Source organism: Malus domestica, chromosome 09, assembly GCF_042453785.1.
Source record: "Malus domestica chromosome 09, GDT2T_hap1".
Classification (NCBI taxonomy): domain Eukaryota; kingdom Viridiplantae; phylum Streptophyta; class Magnoliopsida; order Rosales; family Rosaceae; genus Malus; species Malus domestica.
The window spans coordinates 4,652,280-4,669,101 of NC_091669.1; the positions used below are offsets into that span (position 1 = coordinate 4,652,280).

The window sequence follows — 16,822 nt, forward strand, 5'->3', positions numbered from 1 at the left end:
TTATTAGCATAAAACAACCCACAAATTAATAATTATTGTAAAATGAATTCTTAGGCTCTCAGCATAACACATAGTTTTTGAAATTTTTTATCATGTCTAGTATGTGATATATGCCGAATAAATAAGGGTAATGATTCGATATTCAAGAATTAAACCGTTGAAATTTTATGTTTATTGTACACTGATAGATACTAAATTATAAAATAAGTTGAGCTAATTTATACATTGAATTAACTATAATAATTTAATTAAGAACCCGTCATACACTAGAATAAAATCAGTTAATTAAGAAACCGAAGACTTCCAAATTAGAATAAAATTAGTTAATTAAAAATTTACTCTTTTAAACTGTCTTTGCAGACTTGCAAAGTGATCAGTATCGCACACGCTACCGCGTTCTCCTCTCTCTCTCTCTCCTCACTCCTTATTTTCTCTGCTTCGGAAACGAAACCTGTGCCACCACCTCTGACCAAAACCGCAAGAAACTTTGCGGCACCCAAGACAAATTAGAACGCAAACATTCTGATCAGAACAAAGTCTAATTGCCGGAAATGGGGTTTCTCTTCCTGCCCATGATTCGATCAGTCCCGAAATTCGTCAGTTTCGCCACCTTGCTCGTCTTTGTGCTTTCTTGCACCAGCACCTTCATTGCCACAGGTGTATATGCTCGGACTCGGTCTGTTTTTTTTTTCAAAGTTTGAATATTTTTAGCTGGTGATTTGTGATTTCTTCAAAGTTTGAATCTTTAATTTGCTTGGTGGGTTTTCTTGGCCTAATGTGTCTTATTTTCTTCATTGTTTGTGAGGTTTTGGCAGCTTTGGGGTTTTGGGTTTTCACTGTTACATACGAGGATGATTTTTTATTAATTTTTTTTATTTAATTTGTTTTATCAGATTGGTTTTTTTATGGAAAAATTGTATTTCGTTATGAAGTTCTTGTGTTTCGGGATGAATTCGAACTTTTTGAATTTTAACAGAAGAAACTGTGGCAAACAAGGCTCTGAAATTATTGTTTTACATGGTTTTTTATTGATTCGAATCATCACATTGTTCATTATTTTGCTTGTGTATTGCCAGAAGCGTATGATCCACTCGACCCGAACGGAAATATCACCATCAAATGGGATATCTTAAGCTGGACTCCTGATGGCTATGTTGTAAGTATTATCTGAGACGTGTTTGTTTTTTACATTCGTTGCACGGAATGTGTAAAATCATTGCGTACGAAGAAATATACGTGCAATGAATTTCTGAGGAGTAACAAGTCTTGGTCCCCGCAAGATTAAAAACTGAATCACAAGTTGCACTCAAATTTAGACGTTCCACTTTTGCTTTAGTGAAACAAATCTCGATTAGCTGTTGACAGCAGCATATAACATGGGTTTGTTTTACCTTTCCCCTATGTACAGTTGAGTTGAGTGAATATCTAATCAGTGTTCTCTTTGAATGAATACACAGGCCTCTGTTACACTTTTTAACTTCCAAAAGTATCGGCACATTCAGGCACCAGGATGGTTGCTGGGGTGGACATGGGCAAAGAAGGAGATTATATGGAACATGGTGGGAGGAGAAACCACAGATCAAGGGGATTGTTCAAAATTCAAAACAACAATTCCCCACTGCTGTGATAAGACTCCTACAATTGTTGATCTATTGCCCGGAACTCCATACAATCAACAATACGCAAATTGTTGCAAAGGAGGAGTACTTAGTTCATGGGTGCAAGATCCAGTAAATGCTGCAGCTTCTTTTCAAATAAGTGTTGGTCAAGCAGGAACCACGAACAAGACCGTCAGACTTCCTAAAAACTTCACCCTTAACACACCCGGTCCTGGGTATACTTGTGGTCCCGCCAATGTTGTCAAGCCAACTCAATTTATCAGTCCAGATAAAAGGAGAGTCACTCAAGCTAGGAGTAAGTGTTATGAATCCTTTTAAACATAAATGTTTGCGCTAATAAATTTGTCAGTCGTTCTTACCCTTTGTTCGTGACAGTGACATGGAATGTGACGTGCACGTATTCGCAATTCCTGGCTCAGGCAACTCCTACATGTTGTGTCTCTCTCTCATCCTTCTACAATGACACGGTAGTGCCCTGCCAAACATGCTCATGTGGCTGCCAAAGTAACGCAACTCATCCAGGAAGCTGTGTAGAGTGAGCTCTCTTCCGGAATCAGCTTCTTTTAACTTCTTTAAGCTTTTACTTTTAATTTTTTTCGTTAAGACATTTATGTTCTCTGTGAATTTGCAGATCAAATTCCCCCTATTTGGCTTCAGTTGTCTCAGCCTCCAACAAGCATAGCTACACGCCTCTAGTTACATGCACTAATCACATGTGCCCAATCCGAGTTCACTGGCATGTCAAGGAAAACTACCAACAATACTGGCGAGTGAAGATTACAGTTACAAACTTCAATTACCGGATGAATTATTCCGATTGGAACCTGGTTGTCCAGCACCCAAACTTTGACAATCTGACCCAGATTTTCAGCTACAACTACAAGTCGATAACTCCATATGGAAGAATTAGTATGTTAACCCTTACTTCCTATTACTTTTCATATGTTCTTTGCTCACATGATTTGACTAAAACTTGAAGTTTTGTATGGTTTTCTTAAATACCTGCGTATGTTATTCTTCCTTTATAACATTGAAAGTTACAAATCTGTGATCTGGATTTCTTTCAAACAGATGACACTGCCATGTTATGGGGAGTTAAGTTCTACAATGATGTTCTGATGCAATCTGGGCCTCTTGGTAATGTACAGTCAGAGCTGCTTTTCCAAAAGGGTGAAGCATTCACATTTGATAAGGGTTGGGCGTTCCCTCGAAGGGTCTATTTCAATGGTGATAACTGTGTGATGCCACCTCCGGATGCCTATCCACGGTTGCCAAATTCTGGTTTCCGGCAGCATGTCTCTCTACTTACTCTAATCATGACTTTTCTATCGACCGTTGCAGTCATGTATGCTTATGTTTAACCCGAGCTCGAAAATGTTCCAATCTATGATTTTCAAAGGGTATAGTACTACAGCTTAGATGGGAAATTTTGGAAGCCACTGGATGTTCTGATGCGTATTGGTGAAGTGCTTCCGACGCGAAATTTGATGTCGTCAAATGTGCTGTTGATGTCCATTTTTTGTATTACTTACTGTAAAGGCGGGCTGCTTCTGGCTGTAGTGTTGTATGAATATTCATGTAGCCAGACCCTCTTGGTTGTAGGGTTTACCAGATGATGTAGTCATGATTGTAAATCCCAAACGCGCAATTGAATCTGATCAGAGTATTGTTATCTGTTCTTACTGTGTACATAAGCAGTCGTGTGATTGCGTTGATTTAATCAAATCATGGCAGTTCTGCATTAAATTAAAGATTTCATTTGCCAATCATGTACTGTAATTTATATGATTTCAGAGAACATATACCAGACTCATTCAGTCTCTCTGTTCACAAGATACACATACAAGTAAGTTGAGTTTGCATTCTTCAAAGAATGCTTGAAGTTTAAGTACCTGTGCTCCAATTCTCTCTGCAAAATATCATTCATACCTCAGGTTCAAAGCTTTTAGGGCATCGACCACGATTCTGGAATCTACGGAACCAAATCACCAAATAACTATGAACAAGAAAGTGAATGACGAAATCAACGGTGAGAAGGAGAGTAGAGTTTCATGGGCAGAATTGGGAAGAAACGGGTAGACATCAGGTGGAGGCAACTGGCCCTCATCGCCATTGAAGTAAACTTTGCGAGGAAATGCCCACCCCTCCCTCAAAGTGAAGGTATTCTTGTCCTTTTTAAGCAGCATCTCCGACTGAACGTGCCCAAATTTCCCGGCTTCCATTAAGTGGTCATTGTAGAATTTCAAGCCATAAAACATGCCAGTGTCATCTGCATATAACGTGACAGCTACGTTAGGTTGTGACTACGATAATTATAATGTGGAGGAGGAAATCGATTGGAACTCACTTATAGAGTCGTAAGCAACGAGAGGCTTGTAATCAAAGCTGAAAACTTGCGTGACGTTGATGAAATTAGGATGCTGAATTACCAGAGTCCAAAGCGTGTAGTTCATCCGATAGTTGAAGTTTGTAATCGACACCTTCACGCTCCAATAGTCCTTGTAATTCAGCATCACATGCCAGTGCACTCTCACCGGACACATGTGGCGTGTGCACTGCGGTAGCGGCTGCACATTGCTTTTCTCTGTAGCGTCATCTTCCACCGTGCTAACAATTTTGGAACCACTTCTGCAAAACAATCAACATTTTTGACATGTGATTTATGTATATATCTGTGCACAGGTAATGCAATATATGTCACTTGTTTGAGGACTTACTGGACGCAATTGCTCTTGTCGTGGCAACCACAAGTGCAAGAAGGGCAAGGAACGACTGTGGAATTGTAAAAAGACGAGAGAGAGACACAACAGCTTGGGTACTTTTTGGCCAGAAGTTGTGAATATGTGCAGGTCACGTTCCATGTCACTGCATAAAATATGATAACCGTTATGCATTTGACATGTCACATGCTAATCAAAATGAACCAATAATCTAAAATGAATTGTAAAATTGTGAGAATGAATGCCCACAGTAGTGTAATTGTTATTATGTGATGTTTTCAAAAGGGCAACAATAGTGTAATTGTTGTTATGTGAAGTTTTCAAAAAGAGCAATCTTTTCACTTTTTGGTTTGTCACGGATGTGACTCTATATAAAAAGCACTCCGTGTGTGATTACAATACATAGCAAAGAAAAGAAGTGAAAGCAATAATATCAGTATCCCTCCCTCCTCTTTTTCCTGCAATCTTTTGTGTTATAGTTACGAAACTAAACAGTGTGATATTTTGCATCCACTTCTTTCATGTCCCCTAGCAAAATGTTATCTCTCGAACTTTTGTCTATTTATAACAAAATGTTGAGCAAAGTAATTGAGTCATGTGACGCAGAGGAACTTACTCAAAGCTTGAGTCCTGCGGCGTCGGTCAGGTGACAAAAATATTGTGGAAGGCACAACTCTTGCCCTGCCACAGGTGTACCCTGGTCCGGGGCCTAGCAGCGTGAAGTTCTTAGGAGGTCTGACTGTCCGTTTTGTAGTGCCGGCTGATCCAACACTGAGCTGGAAGGATGAGACCGCGGTCGATGGGTCTTGGCCCCACGCAGACACCACGCCACCTTTGCAGCAATTTGTGAATTGCTGGTTGTAAGGAGCACCAGGAAGCAAGTCCACAACGGTGGGGGTTTTCTTGCAACAATGAGGTATGTTCCCTTTGAACCAGGAGCAGTCACCTTGTTTCGTGGCTTCAGCTCCCACCGCCGCCCATATCACTTCTTTTCTAGCCCACATCCACCCTAACGTCCACCCCGGGCTCATGATGTGCCGGTACGTTTGGAAATTGTTCATGGTAACAACCGCCTGAAACAAATTCATTAGAGGCGTAATCGATCCTTGTTGATGCATTTTGTATGCAACCTCTAAATCTTCTTAGAACAATCTTCTTAGACAACTGATGAAGGTGAAATTCGTTCAACTAATGTGATCGAGTAACGGACATCGGATACGTGAGAAATCAAGTTAATTATAAGAAAAAAGTGATACTCACCACATAACCATCTGGTGTCCAAGACATGATATCCCATTTTACTGTTATGTTTCCATTCGGATCCAAAGGATCATATGCAGCTTCATCAAATCAGAAAACATCAGATGAATGATTATTTTTCTTTCTTCAATCCAATGTGTAGTCTAAGGAGTTAGAGTTTTACTGGCACATGAAAACATAGCAAGAAAGAAGAGAACTGACACCAAACTTCTCATCTCTCCCCGGTCCGAAACCCTAATCATCAACTTTACGGTGATTGAGTTTGGATTGTAAGCTTAGCTTAAGCCATGAGCAGGAGCATTTAGTGGGAAATGGAAGTGTATGTATTTAAGGAAGATAGAGATTGTGCAAAGGAAAATTTTGTTAGCTTTGTGAACAGATGGATTACCTAATGGTTGTCGCATACTTGGAACTACATGTCCAATTCTCTCAGTCTCTCTGATCTCTCGAGACTTCTGTTTGGCTTTCCAAGTCCTAAAAGCAACTGCTTTAGCTCGCTAGGCATTCCAAATATATTTGCAGTGAGCACACCATCTCAACGGTCCCTGGTTTGCAGCTGAAGTTGACAGGTAATGAGAGTAGAAGTTCAAGCTAAGAGAAATTCTATTCAGTCTTTAAGGGAAGACATCCTCATTTTTTGAAAAAAAATCGAAATTAATCGCAAAGAACTCGTAGGCTTGTAACTCAAGTGATTAATAACAATGACGAAGTCACAACTAGATTCCTAGTGGCCATGCCCACCAACCCAACTTTTTTCCAACCTTTGTACATGCAAAGTTATTTCACAATATGGTAGGAGATTTTTAGTGAAAAAGTAGATGGTGGCTCCCAATCCAAGTTAATGCACATATGTGAATATTATTGGTTATGGATTTTGCCAGCCCCCAACCCAAATTTTGGCTCTTCTCTTGATTAAAAGTATTAAGTATTAACTTTTGATAATGTATATGATGAGGTGGTGTGTTCAATTTTTTCTTTTTCTATTATCGTTTGTATTAACGAAAATGAAATTTTGGTCGTTATTTGCTTGGAAGATGATTGATAGCTAACCCATTAATTGTGAATTAGATCTTCAAAAGGCTGGATGTAAACCTCAACTGGATATTATGTGTGAAGACCGCAATTGTCACATTTGCTTCACGTCATTCTGTTTATGTTATTCACGTGTTAGGCTTGACAATTCTTTATACGTGAGGGGGCATGTGAGAATGTGAGGATAAAGTCCCACATAGCCAATGGATTTTATGGTAGAACCTCAACTTTCTTCACAGTATTGGAGCACATTGTCCCATTTGTGAAGCCCAATGGCTACACGTACTACACGTTACGAAATTTGTGTTATTCAAGTGTTATTAGACTTAAAAGTTTGTCATATGTGGGGGGCGAAGGCGTGTTGGGAGTAAATCTCACGTTGAAGAAAAAAGGAACATTGCATGTACTTATAAGTAATTGAGTTATTGCATGTATTACCAATTAATTTTAAGGAAAATTAATGAAAATGACTTAAAAACTTTGAGTTTTAAGACAAAATAAAGGGTAAAATGAATAGTACCAGGATTGACTTTTTAGTGTAAAAATGTGGTTTTTAGTTAAAGTAAACAATACCGTGGACTTTTCGTTAAAACTCCCTTAATTTTATGATTGAATCCCAACTTTTTTACTGTTATATGTAAAAGCATGGTTATTTATTGCATTCATAAAGCTTAATTGCTAATTTACAAGTTCAATTTCAAACAAAAGCGGCGAAGTTTCAAGCAAATGTGATTACACCAGAGTTTCACAAAATAACTTAGAAGTAATTGCCAATTACAAAAACATAACAAAAATCAGTGATTTATGAAGAAACAACAAGAACATTTCTAACGTGCTTCTAATGAAAATGTTTATAAACAAAAATGTACCCTTTATATTTTCTTTTGTAAATGTATTCTTTCGTGAACCAAAAGAAAATCCAATTTTTAATATAGGTTTTGCCATATTTTTAAGAGGTATTGAATGTTTTTTTATAAGGGTTTTCCTCGAAAGAACATGCTAGAATTCATAAGGAGTCTATTTCATGCTTCGGATTTGTTATATAAAGTAGTTTGATTGCCGTATGGAACATTTTGGTGATAAGGTCTAAGTTTAAAATTGTCAACCCACAAGGCAAAACGCTCTTTCCTATTGGGTCGTTTAAGAAAATCCAGAGGCTAAGCCGCTGGTTTTAGCCGTAGGTGGTCAAAAGTATATTGCTGCCCACAGTAAGTAGCTCCTAATTTTCCAAATACCATATTTTCCAATCCACGTAACACAATATATATATATATACACACACACATACATACATGGCACATAGAAATACAAACGCAACAGCAAAAAGCAGGAAGCAGAAAAAAAGAAAAGAAAAGCAAAATACTTTCTTCTCACATATCTGGAATTCAGATGGGGCGTTGGGTTAGGCCTGAGGTGAGAAAGCTTTCGACTTTTAGTTTAATTACTTTTTTTCAATATGTTAGCAGTTAGGGTACTCTTTGCATTCGAATTAGAATCTCTCTCGGAAGTTAAAGTAATTTAGAATAAATCCGGGTTAGTGATTTTCATAAGGTTATTTTTATTTTCTTTACTCATCTCTTCGTTTTTATTTTTTAATAAAAAAGAAAATGAGTGCGTGAAAATCACTTTCTCTAATTTTGTGAATAAAAACATCCAATAAAGCTAATTAATCCGAATTTGTGGGTGACATATATATTTAGGTGTATCCGTTAATGGCTGCGATGACATTTGTTACAAGCTTGTGCGCATTTCAGCTTACACGGAACATGTTCCTCAACCCTGAAGTCAGGTACAGATTCATACACACACACAGATATATATATATATATATATATATATATATATATATATATAATTTAAAGATCTTAATTTATAAACGTGTTAATTAGTTAATTAATATGCAGAATCAACAAAGCTCACCGTCGAATGGCGGTGCTTGAAAATGAAGAAGAGGGAGAGAAGTACGCCGAGCACGGGCTCCGGAAGTTCCTCCGCACACGGCCACCGGAGATCATGCCTACCATCAACCACTTCTTCTCTCAAGAAAAATAATTTCAGACGCGTTCGTGAAAAGTTTACTTGTGAAGGGGGGTTTATTTTTTTAAGAGCTTTATAGCAACTTGTTCATGTCGGTTATACTATTTTGCTTTGGGCCGGTTTAATCGAGTTTTGTGAAATTCCACAGATGTCATTCATGTTTCCTCATTTTGTATAAAAAAAATTAAATTATTAATAATGAGCCTGTCGTTTTGATACTTTCGAAAGAATCGCATTAAAAAGAAAACAATCCCTAGCCAAAAAAAAAGGAAAAAAAAAATCTTTTTTGGTTGTTCTGATAATTCAGTACATTGTACAGAAGTTTTTTTTTTTTCCCCGGTAATAATGCAGAAGTAGTTTTAACACCAGGCAATGAACTTCAAATATTTCCAAACGGGAGAAGTCGCTCAAAATAACAACTTACCCAACTGAGTGAGGTTGAGCGTATGAATTTTTGAACGTCACTTCACTCGATTTTTGGTTGCGTCAAGTTTATTATTAGCTCTAAGTACTCCAAACCTCTTTTGTACTTTTCACATATATTTTTTAATTAATTCTTGATCTCCCGATCTAATGAATTAAAGAGAGTCAAATGATAAAATTAATAGAAAGTGTATGTATAAAAGAGAAAATATGCATGCCAAACTGTTTGGAGCCTGGGCTTGTTTTGGGCTCCCCCTACCTACTATTGTAGTCTATTAACTATTTGTTGGATCATATTACCATAAAAGAAAACAATTTGTTTGGATAAAAAACAGGACCATTGCTATATGTTTATTGTTGTTTAAGTTCGGCCCATGTGAGACAATGAATGTGATTCTATTTTAGTAATTGCATTTTACACCATAAGACCATCTCCAACCCTTGGGCTAAAAGCCAAATTTTTTAGCCCGGAAAATTTGGCTTTTAGCCCAGAAACATTTTTTCTGCTCCAACCCTTGTAGCCTAAAATTTTAGCCCGGAATTATTAAAGAATGAACTTAGGCTAATTTTTTTTCTTAAATCAATTTTTTTTTAAATAAATATGTAGATTATTGTAAATTAATTTTATGAACATTTTAATCTAAAAAAATTTAAATTCCGATAAACATTTGGCATTTAGCCCGGGGGGAAAGCTGGGGGGGTATTTGGCCCAGAAATAACATTTGGCATTTAGCCTAAAATTTTAACATGGGTTGGAGAGTGTTTGGGGGGGGGTAATTTGGCTTTTAGCTCAGGTTTGGAGATGGTCTAAAGTCAGAGTCATTTGCAAAATGAGTTATGAGGTTTCAATTTTTTAATACATCATGTGATGTCTGAAGTGCATTAATTTAACACTTTTGTCAATTTTACTGTCTAATTAGACGTTAAGTATTGACGGAGTATAAGTTGAGCCAACATTTGCTTATTAGTAGTTTACTATTTTACTCTTTTAATCATTTTATAAAATTGACAATCAACGTGTGTCTCTTATATGGGCCTAATTTATATTATGTCAACATTTAACGTCTAATTGGTTCACTTCAAAAGCAACGTGTAATATGCGAAAGTTAAAAACCTCATGATTCATTTTGAAAATGACCTCCAAGCCTTATGATGTAAAATTGCAGTTTTCTTTCCCTAAACTTTGACCAATGACTAACACAAAAAATAAGAAAGTCAAGACCATCACCATCACCATCACCTTCCCCTTTATTTTAAAGTGTTAATTTTACACATTTTGATACCTTGAACACATTCAATGTAGCATCCTATATTCTTTCTACATACATATTAGCCATTGGTATTCGTTTATGAATAATACTAGGCACATCAAATAGTTATAAATTTTGCAACAAGTGATGTGGAAACAATCAAATTTATATTTTAATTCAAGTTAAAATTTGATTAATAATTGTAATAAAAATGTATACAATGTAGAATGTGCCACAATATTTGGTGCATGAATTTGATATATGTAGCACCACCCTTTATTTATTGCTAGATTCAACTGAGTTGAATAACTTACCATCTTCAAGTCTCAAGGTATGTCAAAAACAAATAAAAAATAATGAAAATACTATGCTAATATGATAAGGTTAGAAAAGATAAATTTCATTCGCGTCTTATAAATTAAATAAAAAAATCATTCCTTCTTAGCCAAACGGCCGAGAAAGGTAGACACTTGCATACTATACATAGTTTCATTCGCGTCTTATAAATTAAATAAAAAAATCATTCCTTCTTAGCCAAACGGCCGAGAAAGGTAGACACTTGCATACTATACATAGTTAAACACATATGGTGGATAAACAAAAACATATATGGAATATGGAAATTATACCATTTTAATTTTGTTTCTCCTTAGTCCTTAGCCACAAGTCAATATTTTCACATGGGAGTGAAGGTCCAAGGTTAAGGATGTTCCGTTACGGCTCGAGTGATTCAAACATTTCCTCTTCTTCTCCATCCCAACGTGGTTGTTGTAAATGGATGTGATTGGTTTTGTTTGGGATGAACATTTATATCCGTACCCGTAAGAATTCCCAGACAGTTTAATCTGCATTCAGAAGGTCTGCAGACTTCGTTTTCTCAGACAAAACTGAGAAACCTAAGTTCGGTCACCAAAACCCAACGACCACAGTTTCCCTTCATCACTTTTGGGTTGCAACTTCCAATATGAAGACTCTGCATCACTTTTTGGTTGCAACTTGCAACATGAAGACTCTGCAGAACTTAGGGTTTACTCAGCAGAACCTCGTTTTGTTAGTCACGGTTTTCGCAGCGGTTTTAAGCATTGGACAGTGCAAGGTTTGTGCCTCTCTTTTTCATATATATGCATCTGAATTATGTAATTTTTGTGACGGAAAAAAGAAAGATTGACGATATTTTGCTTTCAAATGTGTAGCTTTTGGACGAATGCTCGACGGACGCCGATTGTGAGGCCGGACTTCTCTGCGGGTCTTGCCCACAAGGCTTCTCAGGCACTAGATGTATAAGATCAGCCATTACAGATCAGTTCAAACTATTGGTATGTGACCTACCTACCTCCACTCTCTCTAGAAAATTTGGGCACTTAACCTACCTACCCCCCTCTCTCTAGAAAATTTGGACACTTATCGTTTCTTGTAATATATTCAAGATTTTTGTCTTATTTTTTAAAGATATAGAAATCCAACCACTTGAAACTGCTTGAGCAGCTCTTGAGGCCTTTCGAGCAATACTCAAAACTCCGTTGAGTATGATCAACGCCCTCGAGTGGTTAAATTTCTAAAAGACGAGAACAAAATTGAGATAAACATAACCATATCATGAAGAGGAAAAACAGGAGATTTTGAGTAGGGATGGGGTGGGGTCCACTATGTCACATTGACTCCATGGAATCTGAGCATGACTTTGCCGGCTCCTTTGGATGTCTTTTTTTTTTTTTTTGGGTCGTCTTCGGATGTCACAACCATTTAAAAGAATTTTACAGTTTCCTATGCCCACAATTCACTGGCCTTAAGGAGTTTAGTTTGGGCCTGGAAATTGGGCCCGTTTAGGGCAGAGGATACTGCGCACTCATGCATGTCGATTTGGGGTTTTCATACTTTGACCTAATAGGCTTGGTAATTAGCTAGGGTTGAATGATAAGAAGTGAATTTTACAAACATTTTTAAGTTCTAACACACTTTTCTTTATTTTTTTATATTTGATTGAATAATCTAACGGAAACACCGAGCACGATTAAACTTTAAAAGAAATTAACATGATGTATGTTTATCATTTTCCTTGAATTATATCTTCTTTTAATTCGGATTCTCGTGGAGTTGAGCTTTATTCAATTAGCACCGAATCTGCCTCGAAAGGTTAATCGTATATTTGATTAGTTGTGTTTTTTTATTTGACATAGAACAATTCTCTGCCGTTCAACAAGTATGCGTTTTTGACAACCCACAATGCCTTTGCAATTGACGGAGAGCCATCTCATACTGGAATTCCTCGCGTTACCTTCAACAATCAAGAAGAAACTGTCACTCAACAGCTCAGTGTATTGCATCCTTCATCCATATACGTGCAGGCCTTGTGCCTTTTCAATTTTGTTCAGAAGTTGTTATTAGCACTCTCGAAAAGGTCATCATGCACAATGTGCAGTTCTGCCTTTGTGCATGATGACTTGTTAAGAGTGTTAATAGTAGCTCTCTTTTAGTCGTGTATCTCATTACTCATTGACTTCTTACAGGGTGGAGTTCGAGCCTTGATGCTGGATACGTATGATTTTAAGGACGATGTGTGGTTGTGCCATTCTTTTAAAGGAGAATGCCATGACTTTACTGCATTTGTAAGCAATACCATCTGCCATACTTCATTTTCTTCTTGTATATATATTCTTTGAGATTAAGAAACTTGCACACAAAATGTATTTGCATCAACCTTGCTTCCCAAATATATAGGGACCAGCTATAGATACCCTGAAGGAAGTTGAAGCATTTTTATCAGCCAACCCATCAGAAATTGTGACATTGATATTAGAGGACTATGTGGAAGCTCCAAATGGATTGACAAAGGTCTTCGACGCTTCCGGGTTGAAGAAATATTGGTTTCCAGTGACAAGCATGCCCAAAACTGGCCAGGACTGGCCACTAGTTAGTGACATGGTTGCCAAGAACCAAAGGCTACTTGTGTTTACTTCAAAAAAAGCCAAGGAACAATCCGAAGGAATCGCTTACCAGTGGAACTACATGGTTGAAAACCAATGTAAGAAGCAACATACCAACTTCATTCTTTTAAAATATTATCAAATGATTTTCCATCTGTTATTAAGTTACCTGGAGCTGGATCCATATCGACAAGCATATTGCATTATCTAGTATTGGTAATGTTGTCTGCATTGTTGATATACTATCGATACTTTGAGTACATAATTGTTGATATGGATCCCGCAACATCTACCGTGGATCAGGATGCCTCTTAAGGAAGGGGAATGTATGAATGAATGTCTTACTTTACAACACCAAACTTTGCAGATGGGGATGATGGAATGAAGGACGGTTGTTCAAATAGAGGAGAATCATCAACTCTTGATGACAAGACCAAATCTTTGGTTTTGGTGAATTATTTTGCTTCTGTTCCCATTAAGAAAGGCAGTTGCGTAGATAACTCTGGGAATCTGATTAACATGCTTTACACTTGTCATGGTGCTGCTGGCAACAGATGGGCTAACTTTGTTGCTGTTGATTTTTACAAGGCATGCCTTTTTTTTTTTCCTCCCCTGTTTAACAGCCTCTGAATAATCAAATTTTAAATTTAGGTCTGAAATTTAAAATAGGAAACTTTACTCATTTATACATGTATGGTTTCTTGATGCAGAGAAGTGATGGAGGAGGATCGTTTCGAGCTTTAGACAATCTCAATGGGGAGCTCTTGTGTGGATGTAACGATGTACATGCATGTGTGGTAAGCTAAGAAACTTTGGTTCTTGTTCACCAAAATAATTTTTTTGTATTTTAGCAAAGTTTCTTCATAAAAATATATCTTTTTTTTTTTTAATAATTTATGTTCTCGATTGCAGCCAGGATCACCTCCAGGGTCTTGCAAGCCATAGAAGTGACAATACAAATTCATTTAATAAAGCTTAAATCTTGAGAACTGTAGGAATATTGCAAGGAATCAGCATGGTTTGTAATTGCTCTTTGGAAAAAATATATATTGAAATTCCTTGTCACTTCCTTCTTAGTAGATGAAAGATGTTGTCACTCGAAAACTACCAGTTTACTTTGTCAATCCTGTAGGGCTCATATAACTTGATTTTCTCACACGAACTATTTATGTTAATGATAGTTAGTTAGATGGATAAAATACAAAATGGATTCAATATCCAATTTGAACACCTCTACGAGATAGACTTCAACATTAAATGATGTCATCTAAAACATCGTCACATATAGTGTATGTCATAACTAAGTAGCTCCATGGGGGATCGGATAGCTAGTGTTAGCAACAACATTACTCATTTTTTAACGATATATAGTGCATACTAAATCCAGGTTTGTTTTTTTTTATACAATATGACATTTGGGGGTTTGTAAGAAACAATATGGAAGTTCACGAACAACAGTATTACATAAGAAAAATGGTTTATAAATTAACCAACAATCTTCCTTCCAAGTGAATAAAAACTCCATATTATTATTACATGAAAATTTTTTCCAGAACGTACATGATTAACTTAAGAGAATTTATCGAAGTGCATGAACAACTTAGTTCATACACGTTTAATATGTGGAAACTTGTAATGATTTCCAATTGTCTATTGAAGGCAAAACATCATGTGATGGAATCCTATGCTATATATTACCAAAGTACTTATCAGAATCATTTTATTTTAATTTTGTTTTCTTAATTTGTTTATGCTGCATGAAACTAATTAAAAGCTCAGAACTTTGGCTTTAATTATGTTGTATTTGTATAGGTAACCAAAAACAAAGTTAATGTTTTCCATGCTGTCTTGTGCAAACAATGGGCTACATTGATGGAAAGTGAGTATTAGATAATACAAGGAAAACCCCTTAATTATCCTTTCATGCATTGTCATGGGAACCAACCAACCACTGATAGTACAAAAATGATCGCATCTTGTTTAGTTAGGTTTAGTCTGTACCAATAATTGAGCTGTACTACATCTGTATCCAAAATCTATAATTGTTTTAGTTTTCATTTGTTCCCCTTATTAGTTCATTAATTATCTCTCTCGGTTGTTTTAATACAAATGATTTTGAAGAAGAAGAATCGAGCATCTTAGTGAGTACATACTATAACAAACATGAGATTATAAAGCCTCTTGCAATCCTTATTTTTTTCTAACATAGTTTTGTGTTTTTTTCCCCTTTTTTCTTGTTTAATTTGTTTTTTTTTAATACAGCCCATATTACACAACTAGGAGGAGAGAGAGTTTAATTCCGTATGACAATGAGTTGACGAGAAAAATCTTAACTATCATAACAATTTACCACTTGCATTGCAATACATTATTTCTTTGTTTTGTTTGACCTATATTAGGAGTAGATTGATGGATTTAATTGATGTCTCATCGATGCTAATTACAAGCAAATTAAAAAACTAAAATTGAAGTAAAGTTTTTTTTTTTTTGGTGAATAAAACCAAAGTAAACTTACTTACATATTGAAGTGGATGTCACGTTCACTTAATCACTAGGGACCTGCAGGGGCAATATTTCCACGCATAGCAACAAACTGGATAATCTAACCTTAACCTTAGTAGGCTAATGTCTGGTTGAATTTTATGATCTTTGACCTACTACCCAAACGAAGAAAAAGAAAGAAAAGAACGTGAATAAAGTTTGATTAAGGGATATAGGTCTATACCAATAAAACAAGTGCACTTGACTAAGTAATCAAATTATTAGCTCAATTTGGTGATTTCTAAAATTTGATTCGGTCAAATTCATGACTCGTGAGTGTGACCAAGTTTAATTTTTCTTATTACGTACACTGTATTGTTATAGACTTAAAGCTTCCCGAAAAAACTGAAATTCATCACTAGTCAGTGACTCAGTGGTCAAATTTAACTTATTAGAAATCAGGGCTAAATTCTAAAGAACTTATATTTGTTCAGAATTTTAGCCATCCAAGATCTAACATTTCTGGCATCACCGACTGGATGGGTAGTCGTGAAACTAACTAAGAGATTCGAAGTTAAAGAGGTCATAATCTGATGAATCCAGAGTCAAACAATGCATACATTCCCAGTAGTTTAGTTAGAGTCGAGTAGCTAATTAAATCCTATATTATGTTCCCAATTAATCTTAAGGATCTTAATTGGTGTGGAGCATGTGAGTTGGTAGGTTAGGAGGCATCCAAACACATGCTAGCAATCTTGAGCAAAGGAATAAAAATATTTATATCATTTGTAAAATCAATGTCCTTAGGTTCAATTATACAGTGATAGGAATAATATAGGATATCAGATCAACTTGTGATTACCTAATTAATATTACTTTAACCAGTAACATGCTTTGATGTTGCTTTTGTGCCAGAATAATGGGCCTCATGTTATTGGTGTATCATGAATGAAACTTTAGAAAAATGTTTTTTTTTTCTTTTCTAATTTCACATATTCATGGGTATATATTTTGTGATACAATGTTCACTGCATGTATTTGATATCATTTGGACTATGTGTTCGTGGTACTCTTGT

The 16,822-nt window shown here is 36.2% G+C and overlaps 4 protein-coding genes across 5 annotated transcripts; 3 read left to right on the forward strand and 1 right to left on the reverse strand.

Annotated features, from left to right (window-relative positions):
• The first annotated feature begins 371 nt into the window (after positions 1-371).
• On the forward strand, positions 372-3,293 carry LOC103442438 (COBRA-like protein 1). 2 transcript variants are annotated; one of them, XM_029107889.2, is made up of 6 exons: positions 372-657; positions 1,077-1,156; positions 1,458-1,914; positions 1,995-2,154; positions 2,251-2,528; positions 2,691-3,293. In XM_029107889.2, the coding sequence occupies exons 1-6, from the start codon at positions 552-554 to the stop codon at positions 2,978-2,980; spliced, it is 1,371 nt and encodes a 456-aa protein (XP_028963722.2). In that variant the 5' UTR covers positions 372-551; the 3' UTR covers positions 2,981-3,293. The 2 variants fall into 2 exon arrangements, with proteins under 2 accessions (XP_028963722.2, XP_070661074.1); XM_070804973.1 differs by having other exon boundaries at positions 410-657; positions 1,080-1,156.
• A 90-nt stretch (positions 3,294-3,383) lies between these two features.
• On the reverse strand, positions 3,384-6,136 carry LOC103442439 (COBRA-like protein 4). The gene is made up of 6 exons (XM_008381222.4): positions 5,988-6,136; positions 5,600-5,679; positions 4,956-5,412; positions 4,337-4,484; positions 3,967-4,247; positions 3,384-3,888 (listed from the first exon to the last, which is right to left on the reverse strand). Exons 1-6 carry the CDS (start codon positions 6,001-6,003, stop codon positions 3,605-3,607), a joined length of 1,266 nt encoding a protein of 421 aa, XP_008379444.2. The 5' UTR covers positions 6,004-6,136; the 3' UTR covers positions 3,384-3,604.
• A 1,763-nt stretch (positions 6,137-7,899) lies between these two features.
• Positions 7,900-8,886, forward strand: LOC103411226 (uncharacterized). Its single transcript, XM_008349873.4, has 3 exons — positions 7,900-8,044; positions 8,332-8,420; positions 8,536-8,886. Exons 1-3 carry the CDS (start codon positions 8,021-8,023, stop codon positions 8,681-8,683), a joined length of 261 nt encoding a protein of 86 aa, XP_008348095.2. The 5' UTR covers positions 7,900-8,020; the 3' UTR covers positions 8,684-8,886.
• A 2,158-nt stretch (positions 8,887-11,044) lies between these two features.
• On the forward strand, positions 11,045-14,369 carry LOC103442441 (PI-PLC X domain-containing protein At5g67130-like). The gene is made up of 8 exons (XM_008381224.4): positions 11,045-11,437; positions 11,535-11,657; positions 12,519-12,656; positions 12,849-12,947; positions 13,060-13,363; positions 13,633-13,853; positions 13,976-14,062; positions 14,178-14,369. Exons 1-8 carry the CDS (start codon positions 11,306-11,308, stop codon positions 14,208-14,210), a joined length of 1,137 nt encoding a protein of 378 aa, XP_008379446.2. The 5' UTR covers positions 11,045-11,305; the 3' UTR covers positions 14,211-14,369.
• The last annotated feature ends 2,453 nt before the right edge of the window (positions 14,370-16,822 follow it).

Coding starts and splice junctions, on each gene's coding strand:
- LOC103442438 (XM_029107889.2), top strand. CDS start 552: ATGGGGTTTCTCTTCCTGCCCATGATTCGATCAGTCCCGAAATTCGTC. Junction 658..1,076: donor CAGCACCTTCATTGCCACAG/GTGTATATGCTC, acceptor GTGTATTGCCAG/AAGCGTATGATCCACTCGAC. Junction 1,157..1,457: donor GGACTCCTGATGGCTATGTT/GTAAGTATTATC, acceptor ATGAATACACAG/GCCTCTGTTACACTTTTTAA.
- LOC103442439 (XM_008381222.4), bottom strand. Junction 5,413..5,599: donor GGACACCAGATGGTTATGTG/GTGAGTATCACT, acceptor AATTTGTTTCAG/GCGGTTGTTACCATGAACAA. Junction 4,485..4,955: donor CCGCAGGACTCAAGCTTTGA/GTAAGTTCCTCT, acceptor TATTTTATGCAG/TGACATGGAACGTGACCTGC.
- LOC103411226 (XM_008349873.4), top strand. CDS start 8,021: ATGGGGCGTTGGGTTAGGCCTGAG. Junction 8,045..8,331: donor GGCGTTGGGTTAGGCCTGAG/GTGAGAAAGCTT, acceptor ATATATATTTAG/GTGTATCCGTTAATGGCTGC. Junction 8,421..8,535: donor TTCCTCAACCCTGAAGTCAG/GTACAGATTCAT, acceptor ATTAATATGCAG/AATCAACAAAGCTCACCGTC.
- LOC103442441 (XM_008381224.4), top strand. CDS start 11,306: ATGAAGACTCTGCATCACTTTTTGGTTGCAACTTGCAACATGAAGACT. Junction 13,854..13,975: donor TTGCTGTTGATTTTTACAAG/GCATGCCTTTTT, acceptor TTCTTGATGCAG/AGAAGTGATGGAGGAGGATC. Junction 14,063..14,177: donor ACGATGTACATGCATGTGTG/GTAAGCTAAGAA, acceptor TCTCGATTGCAG/CCAGGATCACCTCCAGGGTC.